Source organism: Eubalaena glacialis, chromosome 2 (assembly GCF_028564815.1).
Source record: "Eubalaena glacialis isolate mEubGla1 chromosome 2, mEubGla1.1.hap2.+ XY, whole genome shotgun sequence".
NCBI lineage: Eukaryota > Metazoa > Chordata > Mammalia > Artiodactyla > Balaenidae > Eubalaena > Eubalaena glacialis.
Genome location: NC_083717.1, coordinates 195,135,341 through 195,154,960, shown reverse-complemented (window position 1 = coordinate 195,154,960; position 19,620 = coordinate 195,135,341). Strand labels below are relative to the sequence as shown.

The 19,620-nt window shown below is 63.7% G+C and overlaps 1 protein-coding gene across 4 annotated transcripts in view; it reads left to right on the top strand.

Annotated features, from left to right (window-relative positions):
- Positions 1-15,350, top strand: part of BRF1 (BRF1 RNA polymerase III transcription initiation factor subunit) — a 69,768-nt gene extending 54,418 nt beyond the window's left edge. For 3 of the 4 annotated variants that reach the window (XM_061181385.1, XM_061181383.1, XM_061181386.1), the window contains 11 exons: positions 1,091-1,217; positions 1,602-1,641; positions 1,995-2,087; positions 6,544-6,813; positions 8,388-8,449; positions 9,014-9,095; positions 9,200-9,255; positions 9,605-9,861; positions 13,028-13,079; positions 13,588-13,759; positions 14,222-15,350. In XM_061181385.1, coding sequence (XP_061037368.1) covers positions 1,091-1,217; positions 1,602-1,641; positions 1,995-2,087; positions 6,544-6,813; positions 8,388-8,449; positions 9,014-9,095; positions 9,200-9,255; positions 9,605-9,861; positions 13,028-13,079; positions 13,588-13,759; positions 14,222-14,259 — 1,249 coding nt within the window. In that variant the 3' untranslated portion in view covers positions 14,260-15,350. The remainder of the gene's footprint in view (positions 1-1,090; positions 1,218-1,601; positions 1,642-1,994; positions 2,088-6,543; positions 6,814-8,387; positions 8,450-9,013; positions 9,096-9,199; positions 9,256-9,604; positions 9,862-13,027; positions 13,080-13,587; positions 13,760-14,221) is intronic. The other variant, XM_061181384.1, reaches the window with a different exon arrangement.
- Positions 15,351-19,620: the final 4,270 nt, after the last annotated feature.

The window sequence follows — 19,620 nt, the reverse complement described above, 5'->3', positions numbered from 1 at the left end:
GGTCAGGAAACAGGTACCGAGAGTGGCCTCGCCTGTCTCCTGGCTGATGCAGCCTGAGTGACCGGTCTCCCTGGGGGTAGCCAGGCTCAAGCAGAGGGCCACTGTGTCCCTGTAACGGAGTGGTCAGGCGAGCCCCTGCTTTGGGTACTGTGTTCACAGGGTCGTTGCGGCAGCTCCAGCGGGAGCTCCACGTAGACTGTGACGAGAGAGTCACCAGCCCAGAGTCTCTGGCACAGCCGTCAGCGCAGGGTATTTACCCTGAGTCTGGAGCACTTGATGGCTGTCTTTCAACTGAGGTCATATCCTATGGCAGTTTTCAAAGGCAGAGGGACATTTATTTTGCTTATTTGAACTCTGGTTCTCTTTAAAAATTTTTCTGTTGAACATTTTGAAGGTTGTATAAAATGTAGGAAATGGACAAGAATTAATTATGGCTGGGCACACTGCATTGCAGTACAGGAGCCCTGCCTGCCTGGGACTGGTGGCTCGGCCTCCTTCCTTCTGGGGCCTTCTTGAGTCTACCTGGGGGAGCAATGAGAGTGCCGTGCCTTTTTCTCCCAGGGGCCCAAGCTATCAGCAGGATAGAGTAGGGGCTGGGAGGCTGCCAGACAGCCCCCGGGCCTGTGCTGACAGCTGTGTGTGGCAGGGTGCTGGGCCTGGGAACCAGCACCCCTGAGGGACTGTTTTGTAAATGGGGTGCTGTTTTTTTTTTAAATTTATTTAATTTATTTTTTGGCTGCGTTGGATCTTTGCTGCACGTGGGCTTTCTCTAGTTGCTGCAAACGGGGGCTACTCTTCGTTGTGGTGCGCGGGCTTCTCATCGCGGTGGCTTCTCTTGTTGCAGAGCGCGGACTCTAGGTGTGCGGCCTTCAGTAGTTGTGGCTCGCGGGCTCTAGAGCGCAGGCTCAGTAGTTATGGCGCACGGGCTTAGTGGCTCCGCGACATGTGGGATCTTCCCAGACCAGGGCTTGAACCCTTGTCCCCTGCATTGGCAGGCGGATTCCCAACCCCTTTGCCAGCAGGGAAGCCCTGGGTGCTGGTGTGAGCGCTGTTCTTGGGCACCAGGTTCCCTTTCAAACGTCTGTTTCAGGCTCACAGAGTTTGAAGATACCCCCACCAGTCAGCTGACCGTGGACGAGTTCATGAAGGTCGACCTGGAGGAGGAGTGTGACCCCCCGTCCTACACAGCTGGGCAGAGGAAGCTGCGGATGAAGCAGGTGGGCCCCCGCACGCCGGGCCGGGCTGCCCCACCCGTTTCCTGCTCTTGCTTCGCAACAGTGGCGCAGCTGCGAAGACTGAAGCGGGGGCGGGGTGCTGAGCCCGGGCGGGGCCAGGGTGGGCCACACGGAGCACAGTCCCTCCTGGGCCCCGAGCCATCTCGTCTGCTGTTGGGGTCTCCCCAGACCCCCCTCAGTGCATCCCATACAGTTTCTGGGGCAAGCCGCCTCCCTGAGGGCCCTGGTGCTCATGTCTCTGGGGGCCTGAAGCCTGAGTCCCTCTCGTCAGGCTGGGGACCTGCGTTGGGGTCGAGAGGCCTCCGGGTACTGGTAGGCACCGCTCTCGCTCCTTTCACTAAACGCATTCGTCCTCTTCCTTTTCAGCTGGAACAAGTCCTGTCAAAACAGCTGGAGGAAGTGGAAGGTAACCAGCCTATCTTAATGTACGGGTGCTTCAGGTCCTTACAGGAACGGATTGTGTGCTTGCTTTTTTTTAAACATTTTATTTATTTATTTATTTATTTAGTTTGTTTGTTTCCGCCGGGTCTTCGTTGCGGTAGACGGGCTCCTTAGTTGTGGCTCACGGGCTCCTTAGTTGCGGCTCACGGGCTCCTTAGTTGCGGCATGTGAACTCTTAGTTGCGGCACGCATGTGGGATCTAGTTCCCTGACCAGGGATCGAACCCGGGCCCCCTGCACTGGGAGCGCAGAGTCTTAGCCACTGGACCACCAGGGAAGTCCCCTGTGCTTACTTTTTGCTGTTAATTTATTGCTTCAGGTGAAATATCCAGCTACCAGGACGCAATTGAGATTGAACTAGAAAACAGCCGGCCAAAGGCAAAGGGGGCCCTTGCTAGCCTGACAAAAGATGGTGAGTCCAGCCACGTCTCCTCACCCGCTGGCTCAGTTCACCCGTGTCCGGCACCTGCCCCGCCGCCGAGCTTCGCTGCCCCTCCTGCTGCCCCCACCGTGGCCGTGCGTCCTGCCTCTTGGCTCCACCCCTGCCCCAGGCCTCCGCGCGCCGAGCTGGGCGTCCGCTGCTCCCAGGACACCCCGAGCCACCCTGTGTCCCCAGCAGCTCCGGGGCGGCCGAGTCTTCCAGACCAGTCTCCTGTCCCCGTTGCCCTCAGGCTCCTCACTCATTGGCAGACGCTGCCTGTGGGAAAGAGCTCGCCCTGCGCCCGCGGCCGCGGCCCACACAGCCCTCCCCGCTGCCGCCTCTCCCCGCGTCCCATCCCAGCTCTTGCGCAACCCCGTTTCTGGTTTGGGGCCTCGCGAAGCTGCCATGAGCCCCCTCGGACAGATCTCTTTGTGCATGTGTGGTTTTCATTTCTCCCACGTTGCCTCCCTTGCTGTGCTCCGGGGACACCCCGGCTGGTTCGGGGCGCCCCCTCCGCTCACGCTCTGCAGGTCCGCGGCCGGCGCCCTCCCACCCCATCTCTGGCTCACAGGACAGGGCCGGGTGCTGAGTAAGCGTTGGTTCCGTCAGTCATCCAGTCTGGAAGGCAAGCACCTGCTCACCGCCTCTTCCCTGGGGTTTTGTAGCTGCCCTGCTCGTTCACTTCCTCATCCGATCTTTAGAGTCGTCCTGGCCGCCGCCTGCCCCAGCGCAGCTCTCCGCTCTGTCGCTCACCTGGAGCAGGTTGGCGCCATCCTCCCCCCGAGAGCGAGAGCGGGGTGTCTCCCTCCCGGGGGTTTTCTTCTGAGTCTGAGGCCTTGCCTCAGGTGCTTTGGGTCCCAGCTGCACTGCCTTCTCTGTTGCTGCCATAAGTGGCGTCTTCAACTGCTGTGTTTGTGGAAGATACTGATTTCTAAGTGGTGCTTTTGTGCTCTTGTATGTTAGGGATTCTGTTACTGCTTTTAGTACTTTTCAGTTCATCATCGGATTATTCAAGTAATTGGTGAGTTAGGTCGTCTACAAATAGTGGTATTTTATTGCCCTTCACGATTTTTAGGCCCCTACTTTCTTGCTCTTGCCTAGTCCATTGCTTGACCCTTAAAGACCATGCTGAGTCTTGGCTGTGACAACGGGCATGTCATCCGGCTTCCCCGCAAGGCCTCCGTGCTGCCCGGGACACACGGTACAGGCTTTGGGCTGAAATACCACGTTGTCCTGTAAAGGAAACACCCACCGCCGTTTTCACTGAGCCGTCCTATCTCAGCCGTCGGGGAGTGTTTCTGATGTCTGCAGGGTCTGCGGAGAGAACACAGGGTTTTCTTGGGTCAATGAATGTGATCCATCATTTCCACAGTGTCCCGTGGTTCTGGGAAGGCCTTGCCTGGCCAGACGGTGAACCTCTCTGTTCTCAGGCTGCCACGGCGTTCCATCCAGGCACAGATTTGAACAAACTTGTATCTAACGATACTTCTGACTTTATTGTTTCTCTGGTTGTTTTTATTTTTATCCTTTCTTATTCTGCATAGTTTGTTTCTGTGTTTTCTTGGTTTTTTTAACCTAGCTAGGTTGTTGATTTCCCCTTCAACCAGCTCTTGCCGTGACTTGTGAGCCCTGCTGCCTTCCTGTGCACTGCTGGTGGTTTCCGCTTCCCTCTGCTCTGTCCTCCTCGCAGCTCCTCTCCTTGTTTGACACTGAGGGCACTGCCCGGCTGGTTTCCTGTGACGCACTCACGCAGGGCAGGGCCCGAGTGTCGTTTGAGCTGCGACCCGCTGTCCTGGCGTCGGACGCTTTGCGCTGCTCACGGTCTCAGATTACATTTGTCTTTGGTGCTAAGAGTCAAGTGAGGGAGTTAAGAGTTGGGGCGGGGGCTTTTGTTTTCTGATTTTGTTGTTAACTTCCACATTTACTGCGTTGTGACCGAGTGTGTTGCTGGCGCTCTCCCTCCCTTGTGCCATCAACTTTTGTGGCCACAGGTCCGCTGGTTGGAGACGCCAGTGGTGCTTGGGAGGAGGCCCCCTCTGCTCCCGTCCAGCTGGGCTGGGCTCTGTGTCTGTCGTGGCGTCTCACTGGTCACGTCGTCAGTTTTGAGGTCCTCTTGCAGACAGAGGTGGCCGCCGTGTTCTAGCTGAGGCTGGCTTGTTTTTGGTGCCTGGCGCCCTCCGCGGCCTGGGGGCATGCCTGGTGGTCTCTGCTCTGCCTGCCTCGCCTATTCCGTCCGTGTCCTCCTCTTCTAGACAGCAGAGAATTGAGCTCTGCTTTCTGATCCAGCCTGAGAGCTTTTTCTCTTTCAACAGTGGAAGCGAGCTCTTTTATGTCTGCTTATGTGCCTTTTTGCTTGGTGTTTTCTGGACCTTGGGAAGGTCTGGGTTTTGTCCCAGTGGTTTCCTTCACGTGGTTTCTTCAGTCGTCCGTTTCTCGGGCAGCACCTGTTTGCACCTGCCCAGCCGTGGGGCGGACACGGGCTCGCTCTCCTGCCCGCGCCCGGCTGTCAGTGGCCGCTGTCACACTTACCAGGCGCTGTGGAGGGGCCGCTCGTCTCCTGCTCCAGTTCCAACTTTTCACACGCTTCCCTTCTGGGGAGACCGTCAGGGACGTGTCCTCTTCCACGCCCCTGCCGTTTGGTTATCTGGACCATTTCCACGTTTCATCCGTTGTGTCAAGAATGAAGGGACGGGCCCGGCCCGCCTTGGCCGTGGGTCGCTCCTCGGATCCATTGCCTCCTCGTGAACCAGCCCCTGAGCCTCCCAGCCCCGGCGAGGAAGCCGCAGCTCCCGCGTCCCCTCCTCTGCGGCGAGGACAGAGGCTGGGCTGGAGGAGGGGTGGAGGAGGACGCGGGCCACGGACGCAGGTACGAGTCCTTCCCTCCGGAGGACGTGTCGCATGCGTGCAGGGCACTGGGCCCTGGGACCCCACGGCGGACAGAGCGGACCGACCGATGTCCTCCCTCTGCTGGCCCTCCCGCAGGATGTCCGGTGACACACACGGTAATGGCGTGGGCTTCCAAGCAAGGGGCCGAGAGGGCGTGAGGGAGCTGTGCGCGTGGTCGGGGCTGTGTATTCCAGGCCCAGGGCCCGGCGAGTGCCCACCCCGGTGTGCAGCTGCCTCCTATCGCTGGAAATTAGTCGTGTTATTTACGTTCGTGGGATCGTGCAGCGTGAACCCTGTTTCTCCTCTGGCTTTTTCACTTGGTGTAGTTGTTCTGAGCCGTCCGTCGCTAGATCAGCCCTCTTTGTGGGGTAGTGGTCCCCGAGTGCACCCAGTCCGGGTGGAAGGACCCCGGGATGATTTCCAGTCTTGGACTGTTGCACGTAACCCGCTGTGAACATTCGTGTAACTGTCTTTGTTTTTTTAATTAATTAATTTATTTATTTATTTATTTTTGGCTGCGTTGCGTCTTCGTTGCTGCACGCGGGCTTTCTCTAGTTGCAGCAAGCGGGGGCTACTCTTTGTTGCGGTGCATGGGCTTCTCTTGCTGCTGAGCACGGGCTCTAGGTGCGCGGGCTCAGTAGTTGTGGCTCGCGGGCTCTAGAGCACAGGCTCAGTAGTTGTGGCCCACGGGCTTCGTTGCTCCGCGGCATGTGGGATCTTCCCGGACCAGGGCTTGAACCCATGTCCCCTGCATTGCCAGGCGGATTCTTAACCACTGTGCCACTGGGAAAGTCCATCACGTAACTGTCTTTATTTCCTTTTCCCTTGGGTAAATGCTGAGGAGTGGAATCGCTGGGTCAGGGGGAGACGTGTTTAAGTCTTTAAGAAAGCATCTGACTGTTTTCCAACGTGGTGGCACCGGGAGTGTGGCGTCCATCCCTCCGTGCCCCTCGCACTGGTGTGGCTGTGCGAGGGGGCGGGGCATGCAGGCTTGCAGGTCCGTCGTGACAGCATGACGCGTGCCTGTTTATCACCCATGTCGCCACTGCTGGAGTCTCTGGTCAAACCTTTCGCCCATTTTTTATTGGGTTGTGTGTTTTCAGAGTTGTTTACACGTTCTAGAGACAAGTGCTTTGTCAGATGTGTGATTTGCAGGTAAGTCTGCAGCTTGTTTTTTTGTCTTAACAGTGTCTTTCAAAGGTAGAGTTCTCAATTTTGATGAAATCCGACTTATCAGTGCTTTATTGATTCTGCTTTCAGCGTCATGTATAAGAAGTTCTGGTTTAGTTCACAGTCACCTATCTTCCCATTGTTTCTCTGAAATGTTTACAGTTTTAGCTGTTAGGTTCACATCTGATCCATTTTGAGTTAATCTTTGCGTCACGTGTGAGGTGTGGGCTGAGGCCCGTTCACGGGTGGGTGGGTGTTGGGCGCCCTTGGGACAAGGCACTTCTTTTGCAATAAGTGCCTTTTGCAGCTGGGCGGAAACGCTCCTCTTCACCAAGCGGGCTCTCTGGCTTCCTGCCTGGGTAACAGGTGGTGCGTGAAATTGTGTCCCTAGGCTCCGTTGAGGACACCACGTCCAGCTTATTTGGTGAGGAGGACGCCGAGGATGAAGAGCTGGAGGCCGCGGCCAGCCACCTGAACAAGGACTTCTACCAGGAGCTCCTTGGGGGAGGCATTCCTGGCAGCTCGGAGGCGGCAGGAGGCCCTGAGGGAGGCGGCAGGCCCCCCGCCCTGGAGTCCCTGCTCGGCCCTCTGCCCACCGCGGCCAGTCTGGGCATCTCGGACTCCATCCGAGAGTGCATCTCCTCGCAGAGCCGGGACCCCAGTGAGTGCCCAGGGGCTGGGGGAGCAGGGGTGGGTGGAGAGACGGCGGGGGGCTCCTCCGGGTGGGTGGGGTGGGGTGGGGTTTCCAGGCCTGGGTCGTACCCCCCCTGCCTGTGGGAGTTGGAGGTGCTGCTTCTGAGGGGCCTCCTAGAAGGGTGGGCTTGGGAGGGGCCCTGCCAGCTCCGCTGCAGGCTGTGTGAGCAATCAGTGACCCCAGCTGTGCTGACGCCCGAATGCCGCAGGGCTTGTCAACATCTCCGGGACCCTCCTCCGCTGACCAGAGCCCTCAGTTTGGTCGGGCTGTGGCTGGAGGCTCCTTCCTGCCCCTGTGCAACTCGGGAGGCCTCAGTGCAGAGGCCACATGCTACAGAGGGGCCACAGGGACAGACTGGCATCCCCTGCCCACGCCTCTGCATCTAACCTGGTGGGAAAGTGTCGGCCAAAGGCGGCATCGCCACTGGTCGGACGGATGTCACTTGCTGGGCTCCAGTGCCTGCAGTGCCGGGGCGCCTGCGCAGGGGCCCAGCTGCTCCTGCCTCGGGGGGGCCTGGCGCGCAGGCAGCTCCAGGAGGGCGGCGGGTTTGGTCTTGTCGCAGTTTCACCGTAAGGTGGGCCCTGCCTCCTCTCCTCTGGGCGCCAAGGGCTTGGCCTCTGTGTGCAAGGAGCCTCTGTGAGAGGGACGCTGCTCAGATGTTCCTGCCGTGCCCTGTGGCTGGGCGTGGCGATGGGCGGTCGTGCGCCTACTGTGGTGGCGGTGGTGGTCTAGAGGGGAGAGGGATGTGACACAGACCCAGCCCATCAGTTAGGTACATGTGGGTTGTACCCCAAAGGGGCTGCCGTATGAGTGGAACCCGGAGCAGATCCCACAGCGCACTGAGCAGAGCGCATGTGCAAAGGCCCTGAGGCCGCTGGGGGCACTGCGACCTGGACAGAAAGAGGCCAAGCTGGCTGGAGCTGAGAGAGCAAGGGGAGCGAGGCTGACCGCAGAGGGGCGCGGGGGTGCGTCTGAGCGCCCAGCCTCAGCCGCGGAGCGGCAGCGTGACAGGAGAGCATCCCCGACGGCCTGCTGGCAGGAGAGCATTCCCGGTTCCCGTCGGGCTGGAACCAACAGGACGGGGCAGAGGACCGTCGGATGACAAGGGGCGGCCCACAGGAGGGGCGGCCCACAGGAGGGGCGGCCCCGGTTTCTGGGCCGTGCAGGTTGTGATGTTGACCAGCTGGGGAAGGAGGGTGGTGGCCGACAGGTTTTGGGGGTGTCCTGAGCATGGTCACGGAAGGCTCCCCGAGGCCCCCTCTCCTGGGCTTGTTGATCTGAAAAGCTTTCTGTACAGGAGAGCGTGAGGTCTGGGAGGTCTTCCAAGTTAGCATCCTGCTGCTTCCACTAGGCGCTGGGATGTAAGCCTTGCCCCCTGTGCCCTGCACTCGCAGGGATGGGGCCGGGACCGGCTGGCGGCCGGGAGGAAGCGGCTGCTAGAAGCCCTTGGCCGCACCCCCGAGTCCTGAGATGGCCCAGGTGATGTATGCGCTCGTTTAACTGGACGTTGACCCTAAATGCCAGGCTGTGCTTCCCTCTAGAAGATGCTTCCGGGGACGGTGAGCTAGACCTCAGCGGCATCGATGACCTCGAGATCGACAGAGTAAGCGCCGTGAGCTCTCAGTGGCCTTCCCGGGGGGTGCTGGTTGGGGTCCTTGGAGTGCCAGGCTGCGCCCCGTTGGGAAGCTCCTGTGGGCTGGGGGCACAGCTCCATATCCCCCTGGGCCTGCCGTCGTTCGGACGGGCTCTTAGCAGTTTGTCCAGCCATGCTTGTTCTCTGGCAGGCGGGAAGCCTTTCCCCTGATTTGTCACCAATCACCTTGTGCCTGAGGCCACCTGTGTGTTCTTAAGTTGGCGTCTTGAGCCCTCCCCTCAGTTCCTTCTCCGGGACCCACGTCCCTGCGCTCTGGCTGGCCTGGCTCCCGTGCCCCGGGGGACCACAAACTGCCAGGAGTGGGGGGGGCGTTTGCTGCGGGGTTGGTTCATGGATGCGGCCCTCAGGCCGGCCTGGAAAGGCTGGAGGACGCCAAGGTGTTAGCCGGCTCTCCACACACGTTCCCTCGTGGGTCGGAGGGCTGCTTCCTGACGCGCGTGTGTGAAGGGGCGCACGTGGGCAGAGCTGAGCTCTGGGCGTGCCCTCTGATTGTGACGCTGTGCCCTGCCCCAGTACATCCTGAACGAGGCCGAAGCCCGTGTGAAGGCCGAGCTGTGGATGCGGGAGAATGCCGAGTACCTGCGGGAGCAGAGGGGTGAGTGCCCGCCCAGGCGCCCTGGAACGCGGGCCTCGCGGACCCCCACCCGCCCAGGTGCCCTGGGGCGCCAGCCTTGCTGACCCCGCTCCTTGACCTTTCAGAGAAAGAAGCGAGAATCGCGAAGGAGAGGGAGCTCGGCATCTACAAGGAGCACAAGGTAGGGCGCGGCCTCTCCCTCAGGGACCTGAGAGCTCCCGGCCGCCCACCCTGTGCTGTGCTGGCCTCCCACTGGCAGGTGCCCGGCCAGCCCCCGCCCCCGCCCTGTGACCTGGGAAAGCCCGCTTGGGGCCCAGCCCGGCCGGGGCTCTGCACGGTGGGCTGTGGGCAGATTGCAGCTGCCCAGTGGCCCCTCCAGCACTGGACTGCCTTGTGCCCCACTCTCCAGGGAGAGTAAGACTCCCCAGCCGACCCTGATTGCTTGAGCCCCGCTCCCACGTCCTGAGTGGCGCCTGGCAGGTTCATAGGACCGAGACCTACAGGAAGCGTAATGTTGTGTTTCCATCGAGCCCAAGAAGTCTTGCAAGCGACGGGAGCCGATCCAGGCTAGCACGGCCGGGGAGGCCATCGAGAAGATGCTGGAGCAGAAGAAGATCTCCAGCAAGATCAACTACAGCGTGCTCCGGGACCTCGACAGCAAGGGCGGGGGCGGCCCACACAAGGAGGACGCCCGGCCTCAGGAGAGGGCTGGAGCCAGGAAGCTGTCTCGGCGGAAAACGCCAGCCAGCAGGAGCGGGGCTGATCCCGTGGCCAGCGTGGGGAAAAGGTACCGTGCCGGGCGGGCTGGATGTCGGGCAGGCGCAGGGCTGCGGGGCGCTCCCCACCTGTGTGCTGGGGACCAGTGTCGGTGTCCAGCGTGGCCCCCGCTGCCCTGGCCAGGAGCTGAGCAGGGCTTCAGCCCTGGAAGGGGTCCTGCGGCATCGGGGTCTGTTCTGTTTGGAGAGACTTGTGAGCCGGGCCCATTCTCCACCCCAGGGGTCCGTTCTCCTGGGAGGGCCCCCCGCCATGCTCTGCGCACTGCCTGCCCGTCCCCCATCTCCCTGCTCTCTCCGCCGAGGGAGAGCAAACCACTGATGGGGCAAGTGGGGTAGGGTGGGGAAGATACAAGCGCGACCACAGGGCCCTCCTGATGGCGGCTGGTGGGGCCACCCACCCCCCTGTGGAGCCAGGTCCAGGCAGCTTTGCAGTGCCCCCCGCCCCAGGCCGAGAGCCCCTGCCGCGGCCGAGGCTGGTCGGTGTGCCCGCAGCCTGGCCCCCGGCTGTGCTCGCGGGGGGATTCCAGAGGGGAGGGCCCTGTGGGGCCGCACTCCCACCACCTGACCCCCTCTTCTCTGGCGCTACCGTTTTCTCGTCCTGAGTCATCTGAGAAGTAAAGATGTTCTGATTTGCATTTCTGTTCTCTGAAGTGGGAGTAATCATTTTTCGCAGTTTTTGCGACACTTCTGTAATTTGGTGACCCCGCTCCCTTGTTCCTCAAGACGCCACGCCCCCAAGTCCCCGAGCGCCCAGTACAGCCTGTCAGTGTCCGGACAGCTGGTCCTGGTCCTGTTGGGTGTCCCCGTGCCCCCTTCTGATGACAGGCACAAGAGCGGGCATTGCGGGAGGCCCGCCCGCCGCTCTCCTGGAGCCTGCGAAGCGCCCCCGCCTGGACACAGTGTGGTCGCTGCGTGTGCTCCCGGGTCGTGGCAGGCAGCCTCGTCCTTTGGCGAGGGGGCGCCTCACCCCCGAGCTTGGCATCCCCTGCTCCCATCACCGTGCACGGGGGTGACGGGGGCTGCTTTCCCAGAGCTCAGGTTCAGCCTGTGTTTGTCAGTGGAAAGTGCTATGGCCGAGCCCTGTCGCACGGTCCGGCTGTCCCCTCGTGGACATGGTGTTCGCCGTCCGTCTGTGAGCATTTTGGCAGCTGGCGCCCGCAGTGCATTTGCAGAAGCGGTGGGGCAGCGGCCCTGTGGGGCAGCCACGGGCCCTCCAGGCCACCGGCTGGGCGGGGCCGCGGGCTGAGGGGAGGAGCGTGTGCCCAGGTGCCCGCAGACCCCCCCGAGAGGCCCAGCCAGTCACCGGCTGCCGGGCGCGCTTCGAGAGGAGGGCCCGAGACCCAGACCTGCCTCCTGCCGGCCCTCACGTCAGGAGCCGTTCTCACCCCGTCCACTGACGGCGCGCTCCCCCGGCCGGGCTGGCCTCGGTCGGTAGGGAGCGCGCCACCGGCTCCCGCCTCCTGGGTTCTGGGGACTCTGGACTTCTCTGCTGGGCCTCGGGTTGTTGCGGCTGTGGCTCCAAGCTCACGTCTCCCCAGGTGACAGGTGGGGACCCGGAGAGCCGTCCGTGTGGGAGGGGCTTCCTCCGAGCTTGGGCACAGCCTTGCGTGAGCCGCCGCCTTGTCCCCTCCAGGCTGCGGCCCCAGACCGTGTAGAGCGAGGGCTTCCTGTGAGACCCCGGAGCCACTGCTGCCGAGGCCCTCACGGGGCGGGCTGCCCAGACTGGCCTGATGGGCCAGACCCCCGCCGTCAGGTGTCCGCTGTCGGAGGCTGTTACTGGGTCCATTCCCCGTGTGCCCAGCATTCATTGGCACGTCACAGCAGGGCTGGGCCAGATAGCCAGGAGGGTCCAGGGTAGCGGACTGTGCGGGGCTGGGGCTGCCGTGGGTGCAGCTTGATCACCTGCGCCCCCTCCCTGCCCCCACACATCTTCCTTCAAGCCATGTCCTGGAGGGAAGCGGCTGCAGTGTGGGCTCTGCCCCTGCCCTGGCCACCCTGCACAGGTCTGGTGGGGGGGGGTCCCTGGGTCTGGATGGCTCCCGCGGCCAGGGCTGGGAGGAGGACCTGCCTCATCTCCCGTGGGAGTCCCGCCGTCGCCCTTGGGCAGGTCAGCAGCATCCGGGGAGCCTTGGTGTGCGCCGCCAGCCCCTTGCAGTGGATTTTGTGTAGAAAGCGCCTTGAGTTTTGTGTTTGGAGGGTCCGAGGGAGGAAAAACGAGCCCATTGGAAGGGGTGCTGTTAGCAGAAGTGGGTGCCCGGTGCCTTGGGCCTGGTGGGGTGGAGCGGGCAACCAAGGCTCTCAGGCTGGGAGGGGAGGGGAGGGGAGGGGAGGGGAGGGGAGGGGAGGGGTGGGGAGGGGAGGGGCGGGCTTGGGTCTTAGAACGTGCCTCTCGCCCTCCTCCTCTTCCAGCAACAGGGGAGCTCAGGACGGACCAGTGGGAGGACTGAACAGGGGTCTCCCACGGCAGCTGCTGCCCGCAGCCTCCACACGCTCTTCTGGAAGTATGGGGGGTGGCAGGGGGCAGATGGCCCAGGACCGCTTCAGAAAACAGCTGGCCTGGGGGGCCTGGAGTGCCTGGTGGCAGGGCAGTGTGATTCCAGTTTTTATCCTTCATCAAGTATTGATCAATACATGGGGGTTCTGTCCAGAGGGACCTTCTGTCGCCCTGCAGAGTGGCTTCAATGAAATTTGAATTTGCTGCCAACATTTAAAAAGAAGCTTTCATACAAAAATCCAGATTTCCAGCTGCTTCTGGCTCCCCGTGCCCCCATCCCCAGCACCCTGGCCCTGCCCTGCTTGTGGGTGCAGTGCTCACCCAGGTCCCGGGGAAGGAATCTTGCCTGCGCCATGTCTGTCGGGTAGACGTGAAGAGGCCCAGCCCCCTGCCCAGCTGGTGGGGTCGGGGGAAGGACAGTGCAGGGGCGGGGGCGGGGGCGGGGGCGGGGCGGGCTGCCGGGCCTGGGTGGAGGAGGTGACAGGGCAGCGCTCAGGGCCCAGGCGCAGCCACTGGGCGGACAAGACCCAGTCAGGGTGGTGCCACGGGAGCCTCAGTACAGCGTTGTCCTTTTACATCTGGCCAGATGCCGCCATCAGAGAACGGACCTTCCAGCGGGGCCCGTGTCCTCGTGGCCGATGGTGCAGCCTGGGCTGAGGCCACCGTGCTGTGCTCTCTTCCAGGTTGAGGCCGATGGTGTCGACGCAGCCAGCTAAGAAGGTGGCCGTGGGAGAGGTGCGTTGTGTGGACAGAGCCGGGGGACAGGGATCCTTGGGAAACAGCAGACGCCTGGCACCGTGTCTGTGAGCGCCTGTCAGGGAGGGAGTGCCAGCAGCCCAGCCCAGCCCAGCCAGAGGGAGGCCCAGGGGCGGCCCGGGGCCTGAAAGCCTGAGCCCACCAGTGTGTGCCAGCCCACAGCCATCGCGATCCTCCGTGTGGGAAGCCAGGCCCAGGTCGCAGGGTCCAGCGCAGTCAGCGGCCTTCCCTCTTCCCTTGTCTTGGGGTTCAAGGGTCTTCCCTTCTTATTGTTGGGGTCCTGGTCTGGCCTAGGAAACAGAAGGGAGAAGCAGGGAGGCAGGGCCCCTGAGGGGACCCAGGGCAGCTGCAGGGGCAGGCTCGGGGGATCGGGGTGTCCTCGCTGACCACTCTTGAAGGGTGGGGAGTATCCCCCCACCCCAGAGAGCACTCCCCTGCGGTGGCCTGGGAGCCACGCTCTGTCCCCAGCTTACCCCCTCGCCGGCAGGCCTTGCTCCCGAGCCCCCCCTCCCTGGGAGCCGAGACCGTCAGGCCCACGGCGGTCGTGGTGGAGAGTGGGCCTGTGTCGTACCACCCAGAGGAGGACGCGGACGAGGAGGAGCCCGATGAGGAGGACGGGGAGCCCTGTGTCAGCGCCCTGCAGATGATGGGCGGCGACGGTGAGATGATGGGCGGCAGCTCCGCAAGCGGGTGGGGCGGGGCGGGGGCTTCCGGGGAAAGGGGGACAAACCCCTGACTGCACCTTGGAAGGGAATTTGAACTGGCGTCTTACGATTGGCCGTATTGGTTTTGAGGCCAGGGCTGCTAGAAGGAGCTGGCCGGGACCGGCTTGCTGTGCAGACTGGGGGCTCTGGGCTGCCCGTCCAGCAGGAGAAAGGTTCCCACCCCCGCACTGCTCACACGGGCGCTTTCCCGCGGGACCTGCAGAGATGAAGGGACCGACGCGGCGGTCCCCATCAATGGTGGTGGGGCCCGTGCAGCCGTGGCCTGCGGGGCTGGGGCTGGAGCCTTGTGGGGCGGCCGTGGCCTGGGGCGCCGCTCACGGGGTGGGCGGTGGCGGGTGCAGCGTGCTTGACCACGCAGCGCCCCCTCAGTGTCCGTGACTCTTTTGTGCTTTGCAGATTACGGCTGTGACGGTGACGATGACGATGGCTACTGAGGCGTGACCTTGCTGCCGGCAGTGTCCTGCTGGTGGACCCCCCGGCATCTCCTGAGGGGTCAGATGGGGCCTCTGGGGCCAGCCCACAGGCGTGAGCACCGAGACTTGGTGACAAGATGGGTGCCGGCCCGCCTGCCCCGCGGCCCTCATCCACAGCCACACATGGCCTCTGTGGCACTTGCTGTTTGTTGCGACCATGTTTTGAGCGACGTAAGGAGTGTTTCTGCCCAGCAAGGGGGGCCGGACCAGCTTCTGCATCTGGTCAGAGGTGGGTCTCACGGCCCAAGAACCCGTGCAGGCGGCAATGTCATGTCCCACGGAAGGAAACTGAGGCACAGGGAGCCCCGGCCGCTTGTCCAAGTGCGTGGAGGGCTGGGCGGGCTCCAGGACCCTCCTCTGCCTGTGTGGAGCTGGGCTCCCCGCGCCCCTCACCTTCTTGCCACGTCTGAGAAGCACTTTGTGTCCCGCTGGTCCAGAATTGATTGTGTATCTCCAGCCGAAGTCCCCAGCCAGGCCCTCGTGCCTCCCTGCCACTGCCTGGGCCCTGGGGACCCCACAGATCTGCACCCAAGAGCCCAGAGGCTGCTTGGCCAGCCGGCATCACTCAGCAGACATGTGCACAGCCCCCCGGGTAGCCTGCGTGGCCGGCCTGGGTGAGAGAGCTACAGGTGCTTCGTGTCTGAGCTGCGATCGGGCTCACCGTCCACAGAGGCGTGGCCGGCAGAGGGGCCTCGAGCTTGACAGCCCTGCTCTGGATGGTTCCTGCCACCCAGAACCTCCCGGGCCAGGCCTCCTCATTGGAAGGCCCAGAGACCACTCTCGGTCTGGCTTGGGCACCGCTGCCCTGGAGGTGTCCTCGGGGGGAGGGCAGATGCTTCTGCCCCACCCAGGGCCCAGCCCCCCCCGCCCCTGGGGTGGGCAGACCCCACCCGGAGTGCACCCTCCCGGAGTGCACCAGAGATTGCAGGGGGTGGATTTTGAGGCCATTGGCTGTGCCCCTCGGCCTGTACCATGCAGCCAGCCTGGACTCCAGGGCTGCTGGAAGGCTGGAGTGGAGGGTTGCTTGGTGAAACAGGAAGATCGTTCCTTAAGCAGAGAGCTGCTGAGTCTGTGGTCTACGATTCCCTGTCTGCGCCCTGGAGGCGTGAGGCCGCGGCAGGGGTACCTGTCTGCTCCCTGGAGGCGTGAGGCCGAGGCAGGGGTGCCTGTCTGCTCCCTGGAGGCGTGAGGCCGAGGCAGGGGTGCCTGTCTGCTCCCTGGAGGCATGAGGCTGCGGCAGGGGTACCTGTCTGCTCCCTGGAGGCGTGAGGCTGAGGCAGGGGTGCCTGTTCTCCAAGCTCCATGCTCCTGGCCTTGACTGATGGGGAACCATCAGTGACATGTCCACCCTCACAGGAAGTCCCCGTGCCACTCTTCCCAGCTGTGGGCCATCCTGGCCCTGGGCCCCTCTTGGGGCTAGGAGAGCTTGCTTGGCTGCAGGGGCTCTTAGAGGAGCCTCATGGGCTGGGGGCTTATTGCACTGCGCAGGGAGCAGATGGTGGGCCGGACCAGAGGTGACTGGGGAGGGGGATGCTCGGGGAACCTCCCGGCGGGGCTGAGCTGGCGGCTGGGGAGTGGGGAGGGGTGCACGCTGGCTGTGCCTGTGCGGGGCTGGCTCTCAAGACAGAGCTGTGGCTGGATGGTTCCCTTGGGAGGCTGGGCAAGAAGGGGGTCCGGGGGGAGGCATGGGATGCTGGGTGGGAGGGGCCGGTGCTGCCCAGCCCCATAAGGTGAGGCCAAGGTGAGGCTCAGGTCTGCAAGTGGGTGTCCGCATGCAGAGGAGAGGCTGCTGAGGCCGGGAGCGGAGGCGGGCAGGAGGCGGAGGAGGTTTGAAGGGAGAGCCGAGGCCCAGAGGTGAAGTGAGGCTGCTTCCCCAGCTGGGCCTCCTCCACCCCCGGGGACAGGAGGCTGGGAGGCAGGGGGCTGCTGGAAGGGGAGGTCTGGGGGCAGGTGGTGGTGACCGGGTGTGGCGTCTGGTTGGAGGAGTCAAGCCCCAGGGTGGCTGGGGGTGCCCCTGGGCCACGGCCCACGCCCTGCGGGCAGGCCACCACTGCCATGTGCTGGCCCAAGGGGGACGTGCAGGCCCGTGTGCACCTCCATCTCACATCTGCATGCCATCCTCCCACCCTGAAGAACGACCTGTTCGTCTGACCCCAGGATCGAGGGAGGGGAGGCCAGGAGACAGGGCCCCAGAACTCACACTGCCTGGTGTCTGCCTAAAGTCGGGGCCTTCCAGCCACTGGCCCGGAGCCCTCTCCCAGGTGCAGGCCTCCACACCTGCAGGTACGCACCTGTGCGCACAGACATACACGTACAACTCGTACACGTCTGCGCCCATCCATGAACACACGCATCTGTGCACACATTTATCCATTAGTGCCTCTGGACCACCCTTCAGGGTGCTGGGTGCTGGGCTCTGACAGGACCCAGATCCACACCCCAGTGGTGGCCGAGCTCAGGTGCCCATGGGCCTGATGGTGCCTCTCGCTGCAGGGCATGTGTGACAGGGCTGCCCACTCCCCAGAGAGGACGTGGCATCTGCTGGTCACCCAGCCCACACCGTGCCCATTCCTGCCCCTCTCTGAGCCACAGACTTGGGACCACGGGTAACCTTCCTGGCAGGGCTGGGTGGGCCCCGGTGATGTGCCACTCACTGCCTCAGGGTCCTCCAAGAATGGGGGGTAGGCCTGAGGGCCCGGCCCCCACCTCCCCCCACCCCAGGGCCCTCAGGTGGGAGTGGGCCACATCCTGAGCCAGCCTGCTCTGTGCTGCCCTAGCTGGAGCCTTAGCACCTTGGTCCCAGGTGCCCTGAGCCGGCAGTGGGAACCCGGGGGTGGGGGTCAGGGGTCAGGCAGAAGGAGGGCTGGGATGATGGAAGCGCCCCTCTGCATCCACCTCCCAAGAACTCTACAGTGGATGGCATCTATGCAGTCATTCAAAGAGGTCACAGCCTCAGCCCTTCCTACCCTGTGCCCCGCTGCACACCTGCCTCTTCCCAGCTGCTCCCCACGTGCCCCCATGTGGCCCCGCAGTGGTTTCTGGTTTGGCTAGGCAGGCAGGCAGGCAGCGGACCGAGGGCCACCCACCGCTGCCAAGGCCACCTGTGGGCAGGGGGAGGGCCTCTCTGAGGGAGGGGCAGGTGCTGGGCGGCCCCTGAGAACGAAGGTCCGCTGACACATTCGCCTCAAGGAGCCCAGCCTGAGCCCCCCACTGCGCCCTTCCCACCGGCAGCCCCATAAACGCAGCTCCCACCAGCTCGGCGCCATATGGCAAGTTCCAGACCACACCTCCCTCCGTCTCACCATCCCAGGGCCGGTGCCCCGTCCCCCGTCCACCTCTTGCTCTACCCCCAGCCCCTCTGCTGTCCTCTACACCCTGCCTCTCCATCCGCTTCTCAGTAGGCTGGAAAAGCGGTGGAGCAAGGGCTGGGGTGGGCCCGGGGGTGGGGGCCTCTTGTCACTGGCCAGCTCTGGGCCAGGTGCCCACTCCTGCGTTGAGTGGGGCCCCGGGAGGGGTGTAGACGGTCCCGTCGCCCCCTGCAAGGCTGGGGATCGCCCTACGGATTGTCCAGCAGGTGTGCTGAGAGCACGGCTCCCGGGGTCACAGCAGGACAGACTCAACGGACCCACCGAGAGCGTGGCAGGGTACGCAGGGATCTACGCTTGCGGGTCCCCCCGCGCAGCCGTGACCACGTCGGGAGAAGCCGGGGCCTCGCCCCCATCCAGCACTGGCTGAGTCAGGGCCTGGTTGCCCCCCAGCCCCATAGCCGCGGCCACACGACTGCCCAGGCCAGTCCACCTGGCTTCCCGCTTCCAGGCCACAACGGGGGTTCAACAGAGACCGTGGCCCCCACACCCCGAGGACACCCCGTTCCCTGAATAATAAAGGCTACCCTCAAAGCCACAGGGCTCGGTTCAGGGCCTTTGTTCTCTGCCACCGCTGGGCCCGGGACCGCGCTGCCCACCAAAACCCCAGCGCAGCGCCGCTCCCGCCCTGCACGGGCATCCAAGAAGGCTTGCTGTCCCCCATGCGCCCACCCGGCTCCCTTCCTGGGACTGAAGGCCCCCTCGCCCAGCAAGACAGTGAAGACTAGCGTGGAGAGAAAGCAGCCCGAGCTGCAGCCCTGGGTCCGAGCGTCACCCCAGGCCCCCGCTGCCCGGGCTCTGGCCACCTCTCCACTTGCGGCCACAGTGCCCAGCGGACCACCCGAGCTCAGAGCCTGGGGCCAGCTGGACACCTCACCCCAGCTGCCTGTGACCTGAGGGGGCCCCAGACTGTGCCCCACCTACAGCACTGGCCCCAGTTATGCAGCCACACCCCAGGCAGCAGGGGGCGCCCCAGGACCAGCTGGGCTTGGTGGGGAGGCCTGGCCTAGCTGGGGCAGGCCCTCTGCCTGTCCCCTGTCCTGCAAGGGGACTGATGCCCTCCTTACGGCCTTGGGTTCTGGGCCCCTACCCCCCAGGGCCAGCCCAGGTGTCCTGCCAACACTCTCCCAGGCCCCAAGCTGCCATGTCAGTAGGACACACAGCCACCCTGCACACACACCCTGGCCCCTTGGGGGACACGGGCCAATTGCTTCCTGAGGGTAGGAGCTCCTGAGTGACGGCCGCGTTTGGGGCTGTGCCTGAGTGTGGCCGGCAGCTTCCCTGACTGGGCAGTGCCCACCTATGCTGTCCTGTGCCTACGTGCCTGCAGGGTTGGCCGGTCGCCGGGGAGGCCTGGGCCCCGGCCAGGCTGGCAAGGGGTGGGGGCCGAGGAACTGGCTCCAAGGCTGCAGGCCTCGCGCTGGCCGCCCAGGCCCTTCAAAGGGGCCGTGGGCGGTGGCAAAGTGGAGGCTTGATGGCTTTCCTGCTGGGAGAGGAACCTGGCTCAGGAAGCCATTGTCGCCACACAATGGGCCCTGTGAGGGCAGGGGCCCCAGATTGGTAGGACCTGACCCTGACCTCAACCCAGACCCCAGCCCTCAACACAACCTTGACCCTGATCCACTGCCAACCCAGTGGGAGGCCATGATGGGGGCACATCGTGGGATGGCCCCACGGGGCCGTGGTGGAGCAGGGAGGGTCACCACACGTCACAGGGAGCAAACTGCTGAGGCCACGCAGACTTCGCTGGAGCCCAGGGGTCCTGGCTGACCAGAGGCAACGCCGCTCTGCCAGACTGCGTGGGGACTATCCTCCCCTTGGCGACGAGGGGCCTTCACACTGACCAGACTGAGTAATCGCTCCTCCCATCCGGAGGTCACAGTGAATAAGGACATCGTCTGCCAGGTGCCCGCCTCGGTGGGGGCCTGGGAAAACGACCGTCGGGCGCTTCACAGGG